We start from the raw sequence: 25,467 nt of genomic DNA on the forward strand, positions 1-25,467 counted from the left end.
AGGCCATGGAAGAACTGGGACATGTTCAGCTTCCAGGAATTGTGTACAGATCCTTGCAACATGGGGCCATGCATTATCATGCTGAAACATGAAGTGATTGTGGTGGATGAATGGCACAACAATGGCCCTCAGGATCTCATCACAGTATCTCTGTGCATTAAAATTGACATGCAATTGCGTTCATTGTCCATAGCTTATCTCTGCCCATACCATGACCTCACCGCCACCATGGGGGCACTCTCTTCACAACGTTGACATCAGCAAACCACTCACCCACACAACGCCATACAAGCTGTCTGCCATCTACCTGGTGCAGTTGAAACGGCGATTCATCTGTGAATAGCACACTTCTCCAGCGTGCCAGTGGCCATCGAAGGTGAGCATTTGCCCACTAAAGTTACGACCCCAAACTGCAATCAGGTCAAGACCCTGATGAGGATGACGAGCACGCAGATGAGCTTCCCTGAGACTGTTTCTGACAATTTGTGCAGAAATTCTTCGGTTGTGGAAACCCACAACTGTCAGCTGTCCGGGTGGCTGGTCTTAGACGATCACACAGGTGAAGAAGCTGGATGTGGAGGTCCTGGGCTGGCGTAGTTACATGTGGTCTGTGGTTTGATGTCGGTCGGCTTATGGTAGAGAAATTAACATTCAGTTCTCTGGCAACAGCTCTGGTGGACATTCCTGCAGTCAATTGCATGTTCCCTCAAAACTTTAGATATCTGTGGCATTTTAGAGTGGCCTTTTATTGTCCCCAGCACAATGTGCACCTGTGTAATGATCATGCTGTTTAATAAGCATCTTGATATGCCACAACTGTCAGGTTGGTGAATTATCTTGGCAAAGGAGAAATGCTCACTGAGAGGGATGTAAACAAATTTGTGCACAACATTTGAGAGAAATCAGATTTTTGTGTGTATGGAACATTTCTGGTATCTTTTATTTCAGCTCATGAAACATGTGTACGCTTTTACATGTGGCGTTTATATTTTTGTTCAGTGTACATGGCTAAATTAATTAGTTAGAATATGTACTGTATTTTCTTTCCATTCACAGTATCCCATCGTGCTCTTATAGAGTTGAGCTTTTGTGTGCACAGTAAACACAGTTTCCTATTTACTATTGGGATCCAATGTAGTTCACAAAAAATGCGCAACTCCATTGTAAATACTGTACATCACATGTACACTCATGGGTATGGAAATGGCTGAATTAATGAATAAAAAGTCCCCCAGAACACATTTACATAATACTATGGTTCTGGAATTAAACTATTGTCTTCAAGCTTGAAACGTAAAAATTCTGTACAATACGTCTCTCCCTTGACACCATGCTAATATAAACTCCCCATGCACCCAGATCCCATCCACTCTCCCTCTCTCCTCTCCCTCTACCCCAATGGGAGCTTTACAGGAGAGATGCGCTGATCGTTCTAATGACCTTGCCCAGTGAAACACCAGATTCAAACTTCCCTCCCCTGATCCTTTCTTCCCTCTCCTCTCACTGTACCTCCTCCTCCTCCTGTTAACTCTGCTCCTCCTCCCTCTATATGTCTCTTACTCTCCCTCCCTCCTCTCTCTCTCAATTGAATTAAATACAATTTAAGGTCTTTATTGACATAACTACGGGAAAAAATGTATGAAATGAAATGTATGAAATGCATGCACTCACTACTGTAAGTCGCTCTGGATAAGAGCGTCTGCTAAATGACTAAAATGTAAATGTAAACATAAAGCCCTTAAATTCAATAACATTTTATTTTATTGACTTTATTGCCAAAGGAAGTGAAATAGGTAATAAACAACAGTGAAATAAACAATTCAAAATTAACAGCAAACATTACACTCAGAAAAGTTCCAAAACAGTAAAGACATTTCAAATGTCATATTGTGCCTATATACAGTGTTGTAAAGATGTACAAATAGTTAAAGTACAAAAGGGAAAATAAATAAACAAAAATATAGGGTGTTGTCGCAGGGGTCGTAAAATGGAGACCAAGACGCAGCGTGGATAGTGCTCATTTTCAGACTTTTTAATGAACACACTTGACAAAATAACAAATGACCAACACAGTCCCGTCAGGTACACGAGACTAGAATGGAAAACAACTACCCACAACCCCAAAGGAAAACAGGCTGCCTAAGTATGGCTTCCAATCAGAGACAACGAAAGACACCTGCCTCTGATTGTAAACCATACCCGGCCGAACATGAAAACCAACACATAGAAAATGATAACTAGAACAAACCCACATAGAAACAGAAAACCCCAAATACCTACAAAACAAACCCCCCTGCCACGCCCTGACCACTCTACTATGGCAAATGACCTCTTTCACTGGTCAGGACGTGAAAGGTTGTATTTACAACAGTGTTTGTTCTTCACTGGTTGCCCTTTTCTTGTGGCAACAGGTCACAAATATTGCTGCTGTGATAGTACACTGTGGTATTTCACCCAATAGATATGGGAGTTTATCAAAATTGGATTCGTTTTCAAATTCTTTATGGGTATGTGTAATCTGAAGGAAATATGTGTCTCTAACATGGTCACACATTTGGCAGGAGGTTAGGAAGTGCAGCTCAGTTTCCACCTCATTTTGTGGGCAGTGTGCACATAGCCTGTCTTCTCTTGAGAGCCACGTCTGCCTTCGGTGGCCTCTCTCAATAGCGGGCTAGGCTCATCGAGTCTTTACATAGCCAAAGATTTCCTTAATTTTGGGTCAGTCACAGTGGTCAGGTTTTCTGCCACTGTGTACTCTCTGTTAGGGCCAAATAGCACTCTAGTGTGCTCTGTTTAAAAATATATATATATTTCCAGTGTGTCAAGTAATCTCATGATTTGATTGGGTCTAATTGTGTTTGGGTCTAATTGTGATTGGGTCTCATGATTTGATTGGGTCTAATAATGCATGCTCTGCATGCATTATTTGGTGTTCAACGTTGTACACTGAGGATATTTTTGCAGAATTCTGAATGCAGAGTCTTAATTTGGTGTTTGTCCCATTTTGTGAATTCTTGGTTGGTGAGCGGACCCCAGACCTCACAACCATGAAGGGCATGATTTCTATAACTGATTCAAGTATTTCTGGCCAGATCCTAATTGGTATGTCAAATTTTATGTTCCTTTTGATGGCATAGAAGGACCTTCTTGCTTTGTCTCAGATCATTCATAGCTCTGTGGAAGTTACCTGTAGGGCTTAAACGGCATCCCTGTCTCACCCCCCGGCCCTGGGGAAAGAAATGTGTTTTTTTTGCCAATTTGAACTGCACACTTGTTGTTTGTGTACATGGATTTTATAATGTCGTATGTTTTTCCCCCAACACCACTTTCCATCAATTTGTATAGCAGGCCCTCATGCAAAATTGAGTTGAGGGCTTTTTTGAAATCAACAAAGCATGAGAAGACTTTGCATTTGTTTTGGTTTGTTTGTTTTTCAATTAGGGTGTGCAAGGTGAATACGTGGTCTGTTGTACGGTCATTTGGTAAAAAGCCAATTTGACATTTTCTCAGTAGATAGTTTTTTCTGAGGAAATGTACGAGTCTGTTGTTAATGATAATGCAGAGGATTTTCCCATAGTTGCTGTTGACGCATATCCCATGGTAGTTATTGGGGTCAAATTTGTCTCCACTTTTGTGGATTGTAGTGATCAGTCCTTGGTTCCAAATATTGGGGAATATGGATGATGTTAAAGAGTTTAAGTATAGCCAATTGGAATTTGTTGTCTGTATATATGATCATTTCATTTAGGATACCATCAATCCCACAGGCCTTTCTGGTTTGGAGGGTTTGTATTTTGTCCTGTAGTTCATTCAATGTATTTGGAGAATCCAGTGGGTTCTGGTAGTCTTTAATAGTTGATTCTAAGATTTGTATTTGATTTTGTATATGTTTTTGCTGTTTGTTCTTTGTTATAGATCCAAAAAGATTGGACAAGTGGTTTATCCATACATCTCCGTTTTGGATAGATAACTCTTTGTGTTGTTGTTTGTTTAGAGTTTTCCAATTTTCCCAGAAGCGGTTAGATTCTATGGATTTTTCAATTACATTTAGCTGATTTCTGATGTGCTGTTCATTCTTTTTCCATAATGTATTTCTATATTGTTTTAGTGATTCACCATAGTGAAGGCGTAGGGTCAGGTTTTCTGGGTCTCTATGTTTTTGGTTGGAGAGGTTTCTCAATTTCTTTCTCAGGTTTTTGCATTCTTCATCAAACCATTTGTCATTGTTGTTAATTTTCTTAGGTTGTCTGCTTGACATTTTTTTATATTTGATAGGGAAGCTGAGAGGTCAATATGCTGTTTAGTTTTTCTACCTCTTTGTGTGTCCTCAGTGGATGTTTTGGGCGTTGTCAAGAGAGCTATCAGGGAGTTGACAGGGGGGCTGTTAGGAGGGGGTGGGATCTGTTGGATTGGTGGGTCCTGTGTTGTCTGTACCATTGTGGTGTTGAGGTTGTGGTCCAGGTATGAGGTGGGCTATTCTACTGGCTTCTCTGGGGGAGTGCCCTGCTCTCTGTCATCCCTCAGCATTGTCACCTCTTCCTTCAGTGCCATGTGTGCCTCTTTAAGTTCTTTCACTTCAGTCCGTAGAGCAGCCAGCTCTCTTAGACAGCCGTCCATCTCCATCTTCTGACCTTCGGGTCTTATGGGGGTGGGGGGTATTGTTGTACTGGTCTGTTTTGTGGGTTTGTTTTGTCTGGATTGTGTGGACTAGCTCTCTGAGCCATGTCTCTCTCCATCTTTGAGATAAACCTCTCTCTCTCTCTCTCTCTCTCTCTCTCTCTCTCTCTCTCTCTCTCTCTCTCTCTCTCTCTCTCTCTCTCTCTAAGCTGCTTTATTGGCATGAAAAACATTGTGTCAATATTGCCAAAGCAACAATATACATTGTAATAAAATTATAAACAATAACAAATAATAATATGAAATGGCAGTAAATAATAATACAAAATTAAATGCAAAAATAATAACAATAAAATGGTAACAGTCAATAGTAGAATGTAATGTAATCAATATAAAAATATAAATACGGAAAATGAAACTATAACTAATTTATGACTAAATAACGGTCCTCTTCACCATTACATCAGTACTACAACTACTATCATCATTACCACTACTAGTACCACCACCATCACTAAACTGCTATCATTACCATTACCACCCATACCACTACCACTACCACCACCATCACTAAACTGCTATCATTACCATTACCACCCATAGCACTACTATTTTGAATGATAAACAACAATAATAATAGTAATAACAATAATAGTAATAATAAGTAAGTTACTGCTCACTATGCAGATGTTATTATTCAGTGTCCCTCAGGCTATGGCAGGCAAATACATATTTGGCTGCAAGAGGAGCTATTGCTCCTTCGCCCATGAGTATTTTTAGTTTTTCCTCTGGGTTTAATAAGTTCAAATTTGGAATAAATGTAGTCATTTCTGTGAATAAGGAATCTCTTTGTGAGGAATATTTATCACAGTAAAGGAGAAAGTGCATCTCTGTCTCTACCTCCCCTGTCGTGCAGTGACCACATACACGCTCCTCTTTGGGTAGCCATGTCTTTTTATGTCTGCCGGTTTCTATTGCCAATCGGTGGTCACTCAGCCTGTACTTGGTAAGGATCTGTCTTTGCTTCGTATCTCAAATCAAAGTTTTTTTGTCATGTGCGCCGAATACAACAGGTGTAGACCTTACAGTGAAATGTTTACTTATGGCCTCCCGGGTGGCGCAGTGGTCTAAGGCACTGCATTGCAGAGATTCTGGGTTCGAGCCCAGGCTCTGTTGCAGCTGGCTGCGACCGGGAGGTCCATGGGGCGACGCACAATTGGCCCAGCGTTGTCCGGGATAGGGAGGGTTTGGCCGCCAGGGTTATCCTTGTCTCATTGCGCACTAACGACTCCTGTGGTGGGCCGGGCGCAGTGCACGCTGACCAGGTCGCCAGGTGTACGGTGTTTCCTCCGACACATTGATACGGCTGGCTTCCGGGTTGGATGTGCGTTGTGTCAAGAAGCAGTGTGGCTAGGTTGGGTTGTGTTTTGGAGGACGCATGGCTCTCGACCTTCACCTCTCCCGAGTCTGTATGGGAGTTGCAGCGATGAAACAAAATGTAACTACTACCAATTGGGGAGATAAAAGGGGTAACAAAAAAAATGCTTACTTACAGGCTCTAACCAATAGTGCAAAATAGGTATTGTGAACAATAGGTAAGTAAAGAAATAAAATAACAGTAAAAAGACAGGCTATATACAGTAGCGAGGCTATAAAGTAGCGAGGCTACATACAGACACTGGTTAGTCAGGCTGATTGAGGTAGTATGTGCATGTAGACATGGTTAAAGTGACTATGCATATATGATGAACAGAGAGTAGCAGTAGCGTAAAAGAGCGGTTGGCGGGTGGTGGGACACAATGCACATAGCCCGGTCAGCCAATGTGCGGGAGCACTGGTTGGTCGGCCCAATTGAGGTAGAATGTATAGTTAAAGTGACTATGCATATATAAAGAGGGGTTGGGGGGGGCACACAATGCAAATAGTCCAGGAAGGCATTTGATTACCTGTTCAGGAGTCTTATGGCTTGGGGGTAAAAACTGTTGAGAAGCCTTTTTGTCCTAGCCTTGGCACTCCGGTACTGCTTGACATGCGGTAGTAGAGAGAACAGTCTATGACTGGGGTGGCTGGGGTCTTTGACAATTTTAGGGCCTTCCTCTGACACAGCCTGGTGTAGAGGTCCTGGATGGCAGGCAGCTTGGACCCAGTGATGTCCTGGGCCATACGCACTACCCTCTGTAGTGCCTTGCGGACAGAGGCCGAGCCATTGCCGTACCAGGCAGTGATGCAACCAGTCAGGATGCTCTCGATGTTGCAGCTGTAGAACCTTTAGAGGATCAGAGGACCCATGCCAAATCTTTTTAGTTTTCTGAGGGTGAATAGGCCTTGTCATGCCCTCTTCACGACTGTCTTGGTGTGTTTGGACCATTCTAGTTTGTTGGTGATGTGGACACCAAGGAACTTGAAGCTCTCAACCTGCTCCACTACAGCCCCGTCGATGAGAATGGGGGCTTGCTCAGTCCTCCTTTTCCTGTAGTCCACAATCATCTCCTTAGTCTTGGTTACGTTGAGGGATAGGTTGTTATTCTGGCATCACCCGGCCAGGTCTCTGTCCTCCTCCCTGTAGGCTGTCTCGTCGTTGTCGGTGATCAGGCCTACCACTGTTGTGTCATCTGCAAACTTAATGATGGTGTTGGAGTCGTGCCTGGCCATGCAGTCGTGGGTGAACAGGGAGTACAGGAGGGGACTGAGCACGCACCCCTAGGGAGCTCCAGTCTTGAGGATCAGCGTGGCAGATGTGTTGCTACCTACCCTCACCAGCTGGGGGCGGCCTGTCAGGAAGTCCAGGATTCTTAGCTTAGTGATGAGCTGTATGGTGTTGAACGCTGAGCTGTAGTCAATGAATAGCATTCTCACATAAGTGTTCCTTTTGTCCAGGCGGGAAAGGGCAGTGTGGAGTGCAATAGAGTTGAGATAATCAGCCAATTCATATTCTCTGTTTAGGGCCAGATAGCAATTTAGTCGGCTTTGGGATTTTGTTTCATTTTTCCAATGTTGTAACTATGAGTCCTTTGATTGGTTCATGATTTTATAAAATTGGAATTCTTTCTTTTGAAGCAGTGCTGATGTCAGCTTGGTTGGTTAGGTCTAACACCAGCTGACTGAGAGGGCTTGTTTCTGGCCTCAGCTTTTGGGTTTGAAGTGCTTTGAAATGCAGACTAGAATATGGACTTGAATTTAGATGTCGCCAAAATTGTAATGATCTTTTCTGTATTTTCGTTTCCACTGGAAGTGGCCCAATTCTGCTCTACATGCATTAGTTGGTGTATTTTTCTGGACTTGTAGAATTTTCCAACAGAATTCTGCATGTAGGGCTTAAATTGGATGTTTTTCCCACATTTTAAAGTCCAGTTTAATGAGTGGCCCCCAAACCTCATAAAGAGCTACTGGTAGGATTACACTGTCAAATATTTTGGTCCAAATTCTAATTGAGATGTTGATTTTGAATAATTTCATTTTTATTGCATACAATGCTCTGCGGGCTTTTTCTTTGAGTACATTCACTGCCGTATTAAAGTTTCCTGATGCAGATATGTTCCAAGGTACGAGTAATTTTTAGTGTGTTCAATTATGGTGTTGTTCAGGGTGAATAGATATTTGTGTTTCTGACATCTGGTTTTTTTCTGGAAAATCATGATATTCATATATATTTATTTTTTTTACTGCCAGGGCCCAATTATGGCAATATTGCTCTAGAATGTTAAGGTTCTGTTGAAGACCGTCTTTGGTTGGTGATAGAAGTACCAAATCATCAGCATATAGCAGGTATTTTACCTCTGTGTCAAATAGTGTGAGTCCTGGGGCTGGATAATGGTCCAACTGGTCTGCTAATTCATTGATATAAATATTGAAAAGATTTTGACTCAAACTGCAGCCTTGTCTCACACCTCGACGTTGTGAAAATAATTCTGCCATTTGGTTTTTGATTTTTATTGCACACTTGTTTTCTGTGTACATACATTTTATTAAGTCATACACCTTACCACCAAGCCCACTTTGGAGAATTTTGGAGAATAGTCCTTCGTGCCAAATAGAATCAAATGCTTTTTTAAAGTCAATAAAGCAAGCAAAGATGTTGCCCTCTTTTTTGGGGTGGACGTGTTCATTAATTAGTGTGTGTAAGGTGTATTTATGGTCAGTAGTGCGATGGTTGGGGAGAAAGTCAATTTGACATTTTCTTATTACATTTTTTTCATGAAGAAAGGTTTGAATTCTTGAATTCAAAATGCTACAGAAAACCTTTCCCAAGTTGCTGTTTACACAAATTCCCCTGTAATTATTGGGGTCTGATTTGTCTCCACGTTTGTGGATAGGGGAGATGAGCCCCTGGTTCCAGACATCAGGGAAGCAGCCAGAAGTTAAAACCATGTTGAACAGTTTAAGCACAGCATTTTGTAACTCAGGTGTGCTGTTTTTCAGCATTTCATTTCTGATGTTATCGAGACCACAAGCCTTCTTTAATTTTATGGATTTGAGCTTTTCATTTAGTTCTTGTTGGGTTATTGGGTAATCTAATGGATTTTGGTTGTTTTTAATGACTGATTCAAGGATGTTCAATTCTTTTTACATTTCTAATTGGTTCTGTTGTAAGTCTGTCTGTGGGATGTTTTTGTATAGATTATCAAAACAAGTTTTCCAAACTCCTTCATCTTGTATGTTTAATTCCTGTGGCTTTGTCATGCTTAAATTGTTCCACATGTCCCAGAACGGATTATGGTCAATTGTGTTTTCAATTTCATCAAGTGTCTTGTTGGTATAATTCAATTTCTGTTTATACTGTTTCAGAGTTTCAAAGTATTCATAGCGTAGTGCTGGGTTGTTTTGCTGCTAATATTTTTCATTTGATATTTGTCTTAGGTGTTTTCTAATTGTTTTACATTTGTTATCAAACCACTTTTCAGAAACATTTTGGTTTTTGTTTCTGATGTTGCATTTCTTTGGTTTTCTCAAATTTGATTTTGATGCTGCTTTTTGGAATATGCAATTGATGTTTTGAGTAGCTGAATTGACACCTTCTTTATTATCTTAGTATTGTGAGTTATTGAAGAGCTGTATAGAGTTCATCATTTCATTTGAGTTCAGTGTTTCAATGAATCTCTCTGCACTGTTTATAGCCCATCTGTACGATTGGTTTATGTTGTAGAGTTTATTGGGCTGTTTTTTTTATTGACTATTGCTGGTTAATTTCTTCAGAAACACGTTGATCTGACTGTGATCTGACAATGGTGTCTGTGGTCTGACAGTGAATGCACTAATGGAGGAGGGGTCAATGTCAGTGATGGCATAATTGACTACACTTGTCCCAAGAGTAAATAAAGCAACCTAAAAAGTCCCCTCTGATTCTACCATTAAGCATGTACAGGCCTAAGGCTCGACAGAGATGCACTAACTCCTTCCCATTTTTGTTCAGTATTTGGTCAGGACTGTTTCTATTATTTATAATAGGGCTACTGTACAAGGAGGGGTGTCCAGATATGTGGTGGTTACCTCCCGCATCAGTGTTGTCAGGCTCAGAACCTGTTCTTGCATTGAAATCGCCACAAAGAAGCACTTTACCCTCTGCCTGAAATTGAATGATTTCTGATCATCGTAATATGATGAATCTGAAGGAGGAGCATAAGCTGCACATACGTATACATCATTGTCACAATAGATTGTACCTTCGTTAAGTTATAGCCAAATGTGGTTAGTACCTTTTTCATTTCATTCAGTGTTCAATACTCTCTCTCTACCTCTCTCTCTCTTCCCCACTCTCTCTCCATGTCACTCTCTCTCCCTATAATCTCTCTCTACCCCTCTTTCTACCTCACTCTCACTCTACCTCTATTCTCTCTCTCTCTCCCTATCCTCTCTCTCCATATACTCTCTCTCTACCTCCTTATACTCTCTCCCTACCTCACTATCTCTCTCTCTCTCCCTATACTCTCGCTCTCCCTACACTCACTGGGTGGCAAGTGGCTGGAGCATTGGGCCAGTAATCAGAAGGTTGCTGGATCCAATCCCTGAGCTGACATGGTAAAAATCTGTCGTTCTGCCCCTGAGCAAGGCAGTTAACCAACTGTTCCCTGGGCGCTGTGGATTTTGATTAAGGCAGCACCCCACACCTCTCTGATTCAGAGGAGTTGGGTTAAATGCGCAAGACACATTTCAGTTGAATACATTCAGTTGGATAACTGACTAGGTACCTCCCTATTCTCTGCCTCTCACAGTGTTTTTCTCTTCCCAGCTCATTCCTCTTTGCCTGCAGTGTGAAACGTGCCATGTGGCACAGACACACACACGTAAAGGATAAATCCTAAGAGACGAGCTCTGCGTGGAAGTAAGAGAAGAGCAAGAGGGTGGGGGGGGTGGTCGGGGAGGAAACACTCACACACTCAAGCACATAGGACTAGAGCGGTGAAAAGGAGAAGAGAAGAGCTGGGAGGCAGGAGGGCTGCTGAACAAAGCAAGGGAAGGAGAGGGGAGTCCATGGGAGAGTAGCAGCCATGAAATGCCTCGACGGGAGCCTGCCAGCTGCTCCTGTGGCCACCTAAAGGTAAGACTCATGCTAGACTGAGAAAAAGTAGGGAGACACGGACGGAGCAGAGAGAGAAGGAGGGAGAGAAAGTATAGCTCTGATGCAAGCCTAACGCTGTGGTTATAGGGTACCCTTGGGCTGCAGCTGAGCCGTTCGATCTGCCTTTGAATGCGATGCCGTGCTGTCATTACCTTCCGTAATTCATCACCTGGCCATCATCCATTTAGCCGCATGTCAGATCAAAGTGTGTACGCGAATTAAAACCATATAGTATGGTTGCTATTCTCCCTAAGAGAGAGATACCTCAGATACCTCCAGCCTGCACTGCCTGCAACCTCTTTCCCATCACAGCCTGCTTGTGTTCTATATCACTAATGTCACTGCAGTGCATTTGTTTGCCCTCATTCTGAGGGCTAGGTAATCAAAAAACAATGGGTTTCCAGCCCTGTCAGACCACTGTGAGATGCTGCTGAGGCTACTGCCTAGTTGCCTGATGCGAGAGGATGCTTTAATTCTCCTATAGTGGAATGCAGGAGTTTTACGAGTGCAGCAGCCAACAGTGTGGGGTTTACTACAGAGGGTGACAGCACAGCGCCGTGTGTTGTGTTGTGTTTCCGATTCCACACATTCAATGAAAGAAGCTGGAGAGAGAGGGATAGAGAGAGGGATAGAGAGAGGGATAGAGAGAGAGAGAGAGAGGCCATTATCTGTTTGCAGTAACTTTCGCTGGAATATCGAAGACTAGTAAAGAATTTAGAGCAAATCATTTGCATTGATTCCGTTGGAGCACTCAGTCCTCTCTGAGTCGGGGATTAGAGAGGCTGGTTTCAGGGCTGTGATGTGCTATCGTCTGCTCTTATAGGCTGTCCTGGTTGAGTGCACTCTGCACAAAATATCTTGAGTTGTCCCTGTAAAACTTTCATGACAATGGGGTCTGTGACCATGTCCAACGGGCATGTTTTTCCTACGCAATGTTCCCGGGAATGTCCTCAGCAGGGAATGCAGAGGTGGTTTAAAAGTGTTCAGTATGTGATCATTATTTTTCAAACATTTCCCATTGAGCAGTGTAAAGGTATTCTATGCCCACCTTTTTAACCTTTTGATGTAGTTTTTGTGTGTGTATGTGTGTGTGTAACCAGTCCATTGGTATAGGTATCACTTCAATCTGACATGAACCGTTGATGAAACGGTGCAGCCTGGACAGCTGTTTGGTTGTTGCACGGGGTGAAAGTTGTAGCACCGTAAGTGATTTTGATGGATGGCTCTTTGACCTTGTAAACTGCATTAGAGTTATGCTGTAACTCCTGTTGTAAAGCCATCATTATCAGCCAGCCTCTGTGCATCACCTCAGTCAACCACTGAAACCAACTCAGTCTCTCTCATGTTGTGGACTGAGGTTCGATTCAGCCCAGAACGCTAGCCCAAATCTAATGAGACATTGAGATGATATTACTGTGTGTGTGTGAATAATTAATTGTGTCTATTTATTTAATGAAAACAGGGTCTCTGGGTAAGGTGGTAGGCATGGCTGTGATAAAAAGCAGCCCATCCCCGCTTCTATTGCAGCAATGCATCTGTGTCAGGAGCTTAGCCAAGCGTGAACAATTCTTTGTATTAAGTGCTATGGAAACTGTGTGTCTGTATGATTTGAAAAGAAGGCTACTGCAGCCCTGTAAAGCCACTCAGTTAGGCAGAATGGGAGAGCATTTCTTGTCCAGGTTAATTGGCCATTGCCGAGGTGGAGGCGGAAGTGGGAGGAGAGTAATAATTGGCCATGCTCTAATCTGTCCAGTGTCACCGACTGGAGAACAATGTGGGATGACATTGAGGTTTTAGAGACAGAGCTCCTTGTAAAAGCAGTGATGTCAATTTATCTTGAAGGGCATTATGGGGATTAAGATGCTGCAGCTCGTACGGACTGGAGCTCCATTGTTAAAGGGCGGCTGAACTTCCGGATTTGTCCTCATTTTAGATTTGGTTCAATAAGAAATGCTAGAGGCCATGACTGAATTCAAAAGTGAGTTGGTTTCGTTGTGTGGTTTGATGTGGGTGTCTCCTGTGTGTTTGCAGGTGGGAAGAGTTAGCCAAATTATTTCGCCAATTGGCTTCAGCTGGCTGGTGTGCAACCGTAGCAAAATTGGTTTGACTTTGGATATCCTATCTCTGGGTTGGTCTTGTCAATAAATGACACAATGTAAATGAGACAGTATTTTCATGTTGCACACCTTTTAAGCTCCCATTAAAGGCTTTCAATATCTGTATGTTCATTTCTAGAAATTATAGTTGGAGATTTTTAAGTTATTGAAATTTGGTGCTATTGTAATTTGAACATATTGTCCCATGTCCATTGTGTAATTTTGGATGAGACTGAATTTATGACCCAAATTATCCCATTTGCACTTTGTAATACATTTTGATAGTAAAATAAATGTTTCAGACTCATATCGATGCCACATACAGTAGGCTGTTTTCTAAATGTGAAGTTGGATTTTAGGGGCAGTTGCTCTTTAACTCTGATTAAGACATTCTAGAGGAGATCTCATGATACTGTTCCTTGTGGCCAGCTAGTTAACATGCAGGTCATGTTAGTTGAACCTTATCTCTCTTAGGGTCAGACTGGTGTATGTGTATGTGTGTGTGTTCACCTTCAGTCACCTTGGCTAAAACCATCTGCCTAATGACCATATTATTATTATTTACTTCAGAAATGTATTCATGACTTTATAGCCCGTGCATCTAATTAACATAATACAATAAACCCCATCAAATCCGTCAGTTTAAGATAGAGATATCTGGGTTTTTGTATGGGCTGCCTCTCAATCCACCGCATCCGCCTATGTCGTCCTTTTTCACCTGTGGTGGAAAGTTGCAGCGCTACAGTCCTGTTTGTCAGACCAGTAGACATCCCAAAAATCAGTCTTCTCACAAAAACGTCTGTAGACTCTCACAAACATGATGGTGTTCTCCGTTTTGCTCTACGACCCCCACAAGTGTCACGGACTCATCTGAAGGTAACACATACAAATGAATGGAAGTATGGAGGTAGTTTTGTGCCAACAAAAAAGGGGTTAAATATGTGTCCAAAAAACTAAAATATTTCCTGAGCTTTCTTATATCTCCTAGATATATGACAGACACTTCAAAACCTTATTCCTCATGATTTATTTTTTGTCTGGCCTTTTTTTGCCATTTATGAATGTGTTATTCAATGTGTTTCTATGGGCTACAGTAGTAAAGGCCAATGTAAATATGTTTGTTTAATACATTTTTTTAAATCCAAAAATTCTAATTCAAATAGTTAAATGTTCCATGGTATGACCGTCTTAAAACAATTCCATATGTTAGGTTAGTAGAACCCTTTCATATGACAATATTCATGTATTATTTGTTCTATAATTTGAAGCAGTAGTGGTGTCTATCCTGGAGAATCATAATTAGAACCCTTGCTATCATTAAGGTGAAATAAGTTAACATCTTGTTCACTTAACCATCTCCAGACGGATTTTCCTTTGCGTACACATCTATCTATGGAGCCAAGTGTGAGCATTCATCACCCAGGGTGAGAAGTTTCCCTCAGTCACAGCCCATTAACACAGGGAAAGAGACATATGTTCAGTATAACGGGCTCAAGGCTTATTGAGTGACACCATGGATGTTCTGATATTGTATGTGGTGGCGAGAAGGAGCGGCCTCCTCAAAGGACTGGTGCAGGGACACAGCGAGGTGCCGCAAGAATTCTAATTAGGTCCGTGTGACCTTTGGCTCTTTCTGCATGCGCTCAGCACCCCCTCCTCTCTTCCTCTCCTGCTTTCTACCTCCTCTTGTTCATCCATCCCTCACTCTATCACTTCTGTGAATGTGGGCTCTGGGCCGTAAATCACGATAAGAGGCTGACGAGCCACCTGATAAATGCAGGACATGGTGTTGCAGGGTGTTGGAGCTCCTGTCCTCTCCTTAACCCCCATCCTCCTCTCCTGCCACATTCATGTCCTATAGGACTGCTCTGGTCCAGTGGACTGGGTGTTGTTGGCTTAGCCTGGTGCTCAGTCCATCCAGCATCACTCAACAGTGTTGGGGAGTCTGGGGCATCACTTTTATAAATACACGTACCCTTGGCACAGGGGCGCGAGAGGACGAGATTCGAGCAAGCAGCAGTTATTCCTGGCTGTGGCTGTGTGGTGTTTAGTTTTTTGGTCTGTTGTCATTTCATTAAACTAATAGTCTCCAGTGTGGGCAGGACGTCTAGCTGAGGCGGTGTCCATTGCTCAGGAGAAGGTGATCCGTGAGAGATGATACAAGTACTATACTGTATACGTTCAAGGCCGGCTATCAGCCACGAGGAGGGGAAAAAGGAGTCTGGGCCTGAAGCCAAGCTGGCTGGCTTCCGCAGGCTTTGGAGACATTTTTAGTAATTTGCCCTGACCGACCTCAAAGTGTCATAAGTGAACAAAGATAGGGATGAAGCGCTGCACTGTGAGCAACTTGTCTTATGCCTCGATCACACAGCGTCCTTACATTTTGGCACACCAGAAATACATTCATATCCAATGGAACACTTTGTTTGCCTTGCAGCATTGCGTTGCAGAGGCAGTTGCAGTGCGTTCTGTGTGGTGCATGCGTTGGAATTATCAAACGTATGCATCAAACTGTATACGTAGACGGCTTGACAGAAATGGTAGCAGAAGGGGAATGTTGAACTTTTGTTGCACACATATCAAGATTATGCTGCGTACCATTTTGCGCAATGATGCTCTCAGTGTGATCAAGGTATTAGCCTGCGACTAACTCATGAATGAGAGCCTGGTAACCATGACGCTGCTGCTGAGAGTTGGCTCTGGGAACAGGTAAGCAGGGGAGAGGGAGTGAGGAGCAGGGGAGGGGAGGGGAAGTTCCAGTAGGCTCCCAATGCTGGGCTACAGAAATGACAGAGACATTGGAGCAACTTATTCCACTAGAGGAGATATCTATCTGCACTGATTGTGCAGATCCTCCCAGTGCAGATATTATTGAAGACTCAGCTCTCTCTCTCTTTCCTCCCCTCTGTCAGACCTATGCTTTGTTTTGATGACTCCTCAGAATTGAATTTTCTGTGGAAAATAGAAAGCTTCTGTATGACCTCAGAATATATGGATCAGTGCCCCCAAATAGCAGAATTTGTATTGTAAACCAAAGGGTTACTGCAGAATTAGCAGTTTTTCACTGCACTCATTCTCTGAGGAATGGACAGTAGCATGGTATACTGTAGCTTGTTCACAGAGGGGGAGAGAGGGGAGGGGGAGAGAGGAGCAGGGGAGCATGCACGTCTCATGGATATTTTCAGGCAGGAAATGTGTTTGTTTGAGTCCCTAAATTTGCTCTTTTAAAGAGCTTTGATTACCTTCAAATGATGTAAGCTAATCGAGAAAATGAAGTGCTCCAAACGCAGTTATCTTGTTGATCAAGTTTTTTGTCTTCTCAGGCAGTGTAATGACTAGGGGGTAATCTAAGGCCTCTGTATTACGGTCCTTCAGAGGCCAGTTTAACTCTTTTGGCCGACGGCCCTGTTATTGGAGCAGTATTTAATATTGATACAAGCCTTGTCCTGGCCATCTAGCTCCTCACAACTAGCCCTCACATTTCCAAACTGCACAGGGGGCTGACATCGACTACATTTAAAGAGCCTCTAATCAAGATAATTAAACCTTACAATAGCTGTTTGTGTAACTCAAACAAAAACTTGGACTGTCCTCAAAAAATGTAATGTGAAAGTGTACAGGTGGAAACATTACAGCAGCCTGAAACAGCTGAAACAGCTGAGAGAGAGAGAGAGAGAGAGAGAGAGAGAGAGAGAGAGAGAGAGAGAGAGAGAGAGAGAGAGAGAGAGAGAGAGAGAGAGAGAGAGAGAGAGAGAGAGAGAGAGAGAGAGCACACAACTGCAGGTTTACTTCTCCTCCACCAACAGATGAGCACTCACTCTATCAGAGCCTAAGCCCAATTGTTACCCTCTTAAAGATAAAATGCTGAGCTGGAATCTGTGTTTGCACAACCGCTGGTGAGTCTGCAGCGAGAGCAGAGCAGCAATCTAACACAGGCAGAGTATGCACAGAGGTCTTGGGTTCACCAGTCACTGGGGAGATGTTTAATGCATGAAAGCCTAAACTGACTTGGAAAGCAGGACCTGGCGACACTATAACGCATTCACTATTCTGGGCCTTGTGTGTTTTGTATTCGTCTGTCTGTCTGTCTGTCTGTCTGTCTGTCTGTCTGTCTGTCTGTCTGTCTGTCTGTCTGTCTGTCTGTCTGTCTGTCTGTCTGTCTGTCTGTCTGTCTGTCTGTCCCAAATGCCTGTCACGTCGCTCTGCCCTTTACTTTAGACCCGTCAATGTCAACACTGTATTCCTATGTGGATCTCATGTGTGACGTGGGCCCTCGCTCCTCCACCCCGCTTTGCTCTCCATGATGCCTTGCCTTGCATCTATCACTGATCAAACTGGGACGATGTCAGAGCATGATGACAGAGACAACTCAGATGGTGTTGTTATTCTCAGGTAGAAGCAATCTGGTGATTGCTTTCTGACTGGCAGAGGTGGAATCAAGACACTATTATTAGAGTCACAAGGTTCGAGTCTCAAGTCGAGTCCCAAGTAGAATGGGTCAAATCTCGAGTCAAGTCCAAGTCGTGCATTCTAAGAGCAAGTCGAGTCTAATCATTCGTTTTTTCAAGTCAAGTCTCAAGTATAAGAAATAAGCTATACATGCAATGAGTTGTCTATTTATTGAGGCTACCAGACAGCCCTTTTCATAATTTTTTCTACAACATATTTTGATTATGTAATAATTCATTTTAACAACAAATTCCAAATGCAAGCTTCATAAGTAAATGATGCATTTCAAGCAATTGTGACATACTGTACCTAAAGACCAGTAGATCTATGTTAGTAATTGTTGCTTGAGGCTCCATTGCTGGTGATTTTGCAAAGTAAACAGTTGATATTCTTGATCACAAATTTTTTGGAGCTGCATATTTCTTTTTGGCAATGCTCTCCCTACAATTTGATGTTTGTGTTGCACCCAATCCTATAGCTGTATAGCAAATCAGAAATCTGTTGGCTAGCTCAGTGATTCTCAAAGTTTTTGACCCCCCTTCCCCAAAAAGCAGTGGTTCAAAGCTTGCGAGCCCCGCGCACACACATGAATGTGCACACAATGGCTGCGCAAATGTAGCCTGTCAATACAGCCAGAAATGGCAATGCATTTTCAAAACTTAAGATACAGAAATAAACAATTTTTTTACACCTGCATTTTGAGCTGAAAGTGATTCATGTTAACAGCCAATATCAAGTAGGGATATCATGCCGTCACTTCTCTAAGCAAGAAGAATCATACGGCCTAACTACCTGTACACAAGAGGTTGCAGGATCAGATGGAAAGCATGGTCTGTCTGGACCAAACACTATCACTTTGGAGGGCTGCCTGCCCGCAGAATGCTTTTCTTCCTCACAAATACTGTTATTAATTCACCAGAATATATCTTCATCCCACAATACTGAAGGCAGTGAGATGTTACAGCTATCTTTAGACATATAGCCAGTAACCACCCAAACATTGAGAATGTTTTAACTTATTGTGTGCATAATGTTGCTGCTACCGTCTCTTACGACCGAAAAGAACTTCTGGACATCAGAAAAGCAATTACTCACCATGGACTGGAAGAAACCTTTTCCTTTAACGAGTCCGACGAGAAGTATATCCTGCTTTCACTGGAACAGGCCCAGATCTACATCTTTTGCGTGAATAAAAAACGCTGGAAAAGGGGACGCAGATTGGGAATCCTTCTGAGAAGCCGTAGGCGAGCGAGTAAACTCCTAACTCCATCCTCCTTGCTAACGTGCAATCGTTAGAAAATAAAATTGATGACCTATTATTAAGATTATTCTACCAACGGGACATTAAAAACTGTAAAATCCTATGTTTCACTGAGATGTGGCTGAATGAAGAAATGGACAATATAGAGCTGGCAGGATTTTCCATGCACCGGCAGAACAGAGACGCTACCTCTGGTAAGACGAGGTGTGGGGGTGTGTGTTTTTGTCAATAACAGCTGGTGCGCGTCTAATATTAAAGAAGTCTCGAGGTATTGCTCGCCTGAGGTAGAGTACCTTAAGATAAGTTGTCGACCACACTATCTACCAAGAGAGTTCTCATCTCTATTATTCGTAGCCGTCTATTTACCACCACAAAGAGAAGCTGTCACCAAGACTGCTCTCAACCAACTCTATAAGGCCATAAGAAAATGCTCACCCAGAAGCGGCGCTCCTGGTGGCCGGGGACTTCAATGCAGGCAAACTTAAATCAGTTTTACCAAATTTTTACCAGCATGTCACATGTGCAACCAGGGGAAAAAATCCTAGACCACCTTTACTCCACACACAGAGATGCATAAAAAGCTCTCCCCCGCCTTCCATTTGGCAAATCTGACCACAATCATATCCTCCTGATTCCTGATTTCAAGAAAAAACTAAAGCAGGAAGTATAAGTGACTCGCTCAATACGGAGCTGGTCAGATGATGCGGAAGCTGCACTACAGGACTGTTTTGCTAGCACAGACTGGAATATGTTTTGGGATTCATCCAATGGCATTGAGGAATCTCAGTCATTGGCTTCATCAATAAGTGCATCGACAACGTCCTCCCCACAGTGACTGTACGTACATACCCCAACCAGAAGCCATGGATAACAGGCAACATCTGCATCGAGCTGAAGACTAGAGCTGCAACTTTCAAGGAGCGGGAGACTAATCTGGACGCTTATATGAAATCCCGCTACGCCCTCAGACGAACCATCAAACAAGCAACGCGTCAATACATGATTAAGATTGAATCCTACTACACCGACTCTGATGCTCGTCTGATGTGGCAGGGCTTGAAAGCTATTATGGAATACAAAGGGAAACCCAGACGTGAGCTTCCCAGTGACATAAACCTACCAGACGAGCTAAATACTTTTTATGCTTGATTCGAGGCAAGCAACACTGAAGCATGCACGAGAGCATCAGCTGTTCTGGATGACTGTGTGATTATGTTCCCAGTAGCCGATGTGAACAAAACCTTTAAACAGGTCAACATTCACAAAGCCGCTGGGCCAGACGGATTACCAGGGCGTGTACTCAAAGCATGCACGGACCAACTGTCAAGTGTCTTCACTGACATTTTCAACCTCTCCCTGACCGAGTCTGTAATACCTACATGTTTCAAGCAGACCACCATAGTCTCTGTGCCTAAGGAAGCGAAGGTAACCTTCCTAATTGATTACAAACCCATGGCACTCATGTCGGTAGCCATGAAGTGCTTTAAAAGGCTGGTCATGGCTCACATCAACAGCATCCTCCCGGACACCCTAGACCCACTCCAATTCGCATACCGCCCCAACAGATCCACAGATGACGCAATCTCAATCACACTCCACACTGCCCTTTCTCACCTGGACAAAAGGAACACCTATGTGAGAATGCTGTTCATCAACTACAGCTCAGCGTTCAACACCATAGTGCCCATGAAGCTCATCACTAAGCTAAGGACTCTGGGACTAAACACCTCCCTCTGCAACTGGATCCTGGACTTCCTGACGGGCCACCCCCAGGTGGTAAGAGTAGGCAAAAATACATCTGCCACACTGATCCTTAACACCTCAGGGGTGTGTACTTAGTCCCCTCCTGTATTCCCTGTTCACCCACGACTGCGTGGCCAAACACGAATCCAACACCATCATTAAGTTTGCTGACGACAACGATGAGATGGCCTATAGGGAGGTCAGAGAACTGGCAGTGTGGTGCCAGGACAACAACCTCTCCCTCAACGTGAGAAAGACAAAGGAGCTGATCGTGGACTACAGGAAAAGGCGTGCCGAACAGGCCTCCATTAACATTGACGGGGCTGTAGTGCAGCGGGTCGAAATTTTTAAGTTCCGTGGTGTCCACATCACCAACGAACTATCATGGTCCAAACATACCAAGACAGTCGTGAAGAGGGCATGACAAAACCTTTTCCCCCTCAGGAGACTGAAAAGATTTGGCATGGGCCCCCAGATCCTCAAAAGGTTCTACAGCTGCACCATCGAGAGCATCCTGACTGGTTGCATCACCGCCAGGTATGGCAACTGCTCGGCATCTGACCGCTACAGAGGGTTGTGCGAACAGCCCAGTACATCACTGGGGCCAAGCTTCCTGCCATCCAGGATCTATATAAGAAGCAGTGTCAGAGGAAAGCCCATAAAATTGTCAGACTCCAGTCACCCAAGTTATAGACTGTTTTCTCTCCTACCACACGGCAAGCAGTACCGGAGCGCCAAATCTAGGACCAAAAGGCTCCTCAACAGCTTCTACCCCCAAGCCATCAGACTGCTGAACAATTCATAAAAATTGCCACCGGACAATTGACATTGACCCCCCTCTTGTACACTGCTGCTACTCGTATCGCTGCACACTGACTCGGTACCGGTGCCCCCTGTATATAGCCTCATTATTGTTATTCTTATTGTGTTCTTTTTTATTATTACTTTTTATTTTAGCCTACTTGGTAAATATTTTCTTCTTCTTGAACTGCACTGTTGGTTAAGGGCTTGTAAGTAAGCATTTCACGGTAAAGTCTACACTTGTTGTATTCGGCACATGTGACCCTAGATGCCTCACAAGTCCTCAACTGGCAGCTTCATTAAATAGTACCCGCAAAACACCAGTCTCAACGTCAACAGTGAAGAGGCGATTCCAGGATGCTGGCCTTCTAGGTAGTTAAAGTCGAGTCCCAAGTCTTGAGTCTCCAAGTCCGAGTCAAGTCTCAAATTGTATTTTCTATCAAGTCGAGTCTCAAGTCATCAAATTTGTGACTCGAGTCTCACTCGAGTCCAAGTCATGTGCCTTGAGTCCACACCTCTGCTGATCGGTGATTATGGAACACATAGTTCATACTCTCTGTCACTCTATTGGAATATTTTTAAACACCAGTGACCCTATCAGTTATAAGACTTTTATATAACTGAAATGGTGTTGTGAAATTGCAGCTAAAATTAGTCCCTATCGACTTGCCCTCTCCCCCTCTCATATCTGTAGTGCTGACTTCCCGTATATGTTATTTAACCCTATTGCCAAAAAATATTATTCATAATTTGTTTTCTCTCTGTCGGTTTGAGTACGCAATTGATGTTTAAAAATACAATTTCTAGCACATTAAAATCAGAGCACAGATACTGCAGTCTGTCACTAGATCAATGTATTACACCAATAGAGCCAAAACAACAACAAAGAAACCACATTTACTGTTTGAAAAGAAGTCTTCGAAACTACATCAAATCACATTTCATGGTGTTACTTCAAAAAAAGCGAAAGAGTTATTATTGTAGGCACATGGGAAGTTTAAACAAAGAAATGAAGACAAAAATCTGCCGTGGACAGATTGTGAAGTGTCCAGGCTGGTGATTATTGTGATTCAAGTAGTGGTCAGCTTGTCCGTGCAGCATCAGGGCTTTTAACAGTTGGGTTGGTGTTCAGCCCAGGCAGCGTCCTGGCACTGATGTGTTCTCCTCCTCTCCTCCTCAGGGGGATAACAAAGGTTGAACACGGTAGCTACTGACAGCTGAGACTGCTTCATTCAGAGATTACAAATTAGCTAACAGAGTGAGTCCAATTTCTCATGTGAGTCCAGAGTTAATCCACACATTAGCATTCTGTGTTGGTGATAAAGGTCTGTCTTATTATGATGAACTGAGGCTCTGTTCTAATGTCCTCACTACTGACTTCACTGTCCTCACATAACACCTACTGTAGCATGGAGTAATGTACTGGATTTGCATTCTTAATGGAATGCTAGTGTGGTTGTTGGAACGTACTGTTTTAGCCTAGATTTAACATGAAAATGGAGACCTGAGCATGCATTGTTAAGATTCAGGCTCACTGTTAGTTGTGGCTCCTATTCAAACAGATGACTGGCATAGTAGTATTGATTTCGTTAAAGTGATTGACATGACATGTGTAGAAAAGTATTTTTTTTGCAGGGTTATCAGCCAATGCAATATTGACTATGCAGAAATTTTCCTGATCCTTGATTTTTCCTGATTGATCTTAGGGGATATATTGTGAAAAACAATATATTGTTGAGATTTGATTGATGCATAATTCTGTGCGTTAATGAAAGTGAAATGCTGAATTCATTGGATATTTGCAGCTTGTTGAATCTCCATCTCCCTCTCTCCCCACAGGTGTTGAGCTCCACCTGAGGATGGCAGGAGATTCTCGAGACCACATGGACCACGACATGGAGATAGGAGTCACACCCACAGCAGTAAGAACATGTTTTCCATACACACACACATTCCTCTCCCTCCCCCGATTGTCCTGTGTGACACTGCTGGGAGGTAGAGAGAGAGCGAGGAAGAGGGAAAGAAAGAGGGGGTGGTGAAAGATGGGAAGTGTCTGGTGTAAGGGAAAAATATAAGGGGACGAGGGGGAAACATTGTGGATCATGAGTTTCCTATAAGAAGGGTGATCATGTGCCTGACTGTCTCTGCGGAAGAGGATAGATGGTTCAGCCCACTACCATGAAGAGGGAAAGAGAGGATGATTGTGAGAAAACGACTCACATGTCCTGATAATGGATGGTGAAATAGTCCAGGTTATTTGTCTTTATTCCAGAGGCGATTTAATTTATTCTTCCTGAGTGTGGTAAGGCAAACCAATTGTGGAAAAACACCAGCACACAGCAACTGCTAATTAATTTGTTTATGGAGTATCCGCCCTGGGGACGTCATTGACTCTGGGCTGGCTGCACTACTGTAGCACTGTCTGTGATGGCTTCATCAATCACTCAATTAGGAATTTCTTTAACACTCTCAAATGGAAAAAAAATAGGTCCATTGTTTTTGATTTAGGACTGTACAGGTACAGATGTAGGATCTTAATTTGTTCACCCTGTTGCAGGATAACTTGCAATGCAGGAAATTTAAAATTTGTAGTGTATTCAAGGTTTAAAAAGGATTCTGAAGTTTGTAATTTCCACTTTGAAATGTACGAAAAATGTAGCAACCCCTACCCCTAAATGTCCATTCTAATCCACATAATAATTCACATTTCCTGTTGCTATATGATTATTTTCCTGCTGTAGAAAAATAGCTCAAATTAAATGAAGACATTACATTTTCAAGTAACCCCTGCTTTCTCCCAAACACACGTCACATGATCCCAATGTCATTGAGTGACTAATTGCTGTATTGGTCAATGGGTGTTGTCTTTCACTTCACTGTCAAACCTTTCATTACTATATAATATATCAATACAGCAACATCTGATACATGGAATACTCTCCTAATGTGTGTGTGTTTATAGAACTACAATGAAGAGTCCCTAGCTAGAATTTCAAACAGTATCTATGTTTCCATTAACTTGTCCAGTGATTTTTTTTGTCGACATTTATAACATTTTCATAGAAAATAGGTTTGACAATTGTCTGCTATGGTGCATTTCCATTTAACTATCTTGTGTCAATAAAAACAGCTGGCCGAAATGACGTCACAGCTAAAAAAAATCTACAGTGTTGATTAAAAATGAAATGGTTGATGTATTTCCATTACCTATTTAGGCAAATTGCAGATTAATAAATTGGTGACAGGCTGTTTGCCCTCCCACCTATCCGTTTCATGTCTCAGGTAGTCCACGAAAGCCAGCATGGATAGAATGCAAGAATTTACAAATATTTACCATATTCTAATAATTCTCGTGTCGACGTATCGCCACGGTCCGTGCCATGGTAAAACTTGCACACCTGTAGATCTGAAATAATTGGATGGTGAAACTTGCATTCAGTCAACCACAAAAGTCAAAGGGTCAGGACAAGGTTCCTGCAAAGATAGATTTAACAGGCAGTAGGCATTTCGAATGAAATGTGGAGTGGGGCTTCATCGTTACGTGTTGACGTCACATGCCCTGTGTACCTTCAAAATTATTCGGCAAGCATTTATTCGAAAAACCCTTTTTCCATCATAATTTGTCACAATATATAATGTTTATTGCTCGACCCCTGTCGAATGGATAAAAATGTTGTAGATCTTTACAAAATTCCTGCTATATCTGCTGTTTCCATTAAGTGTCACAATAATTTTTTGTTTCACTTTTGTCGAATAAACCTGGGTCAATGGAAACCTGCTTACAGTATTCAGATCTATATTTAAATCATTTGCAGGACTATAGCATGTATTTTCAAGGTCATGTCTTTAATTTGATTCCTTCAATTGAACATCGGGAGCCATTATATCAGTTTTGGAGCTGGATCTGAATTATACTCAATGCCGGTTGCAAAAAAAAGACTAGA

General features: G+C 42.7%; 1 protein-coding gene across 1 annotated transcript in view; it reads left to right on the forward strand.

Annotated features, from left to right (window-relative positions):
* Positions 1–10,810: 10,810 nt before the first annotated feature.
* Positions 10,811–25,467, forward strand: part of LOC115163541 (G protein-activated inward rectifier potassium channel 4-like) — a 33,408-nt gene continuing 18,751 nt past the window's right edge. The window contains exons 1-2 of the mRNA XM_029715531.1: positions 10,811–11,152; positions 23,363–23,445. Of these exons, the coding sequence (XP_029571391.1) occupies positions 23,383–23,445 (63 nt within the window). The 5' untranslated portion in view covers positions 10,811–11,152; positions 23,363–23,382. The remainder of the gene's footprint in view (positions 11,153–23,362; positions 23,446–25,467) is intronic.

Source organism: Salmo trutta, chromosome 26 (assembly GCF_901001165.1).
Source record: "Salmo trutta chromosome 26, fSalTru1.1, whole genome shotgun sequence".
NCBI classification, from domain to species: Eukaryota; Metazoa; Chordata; class Actinopteri; order Salmoniformes; family Salmonidae; genus Salmo; species Salmo trutta.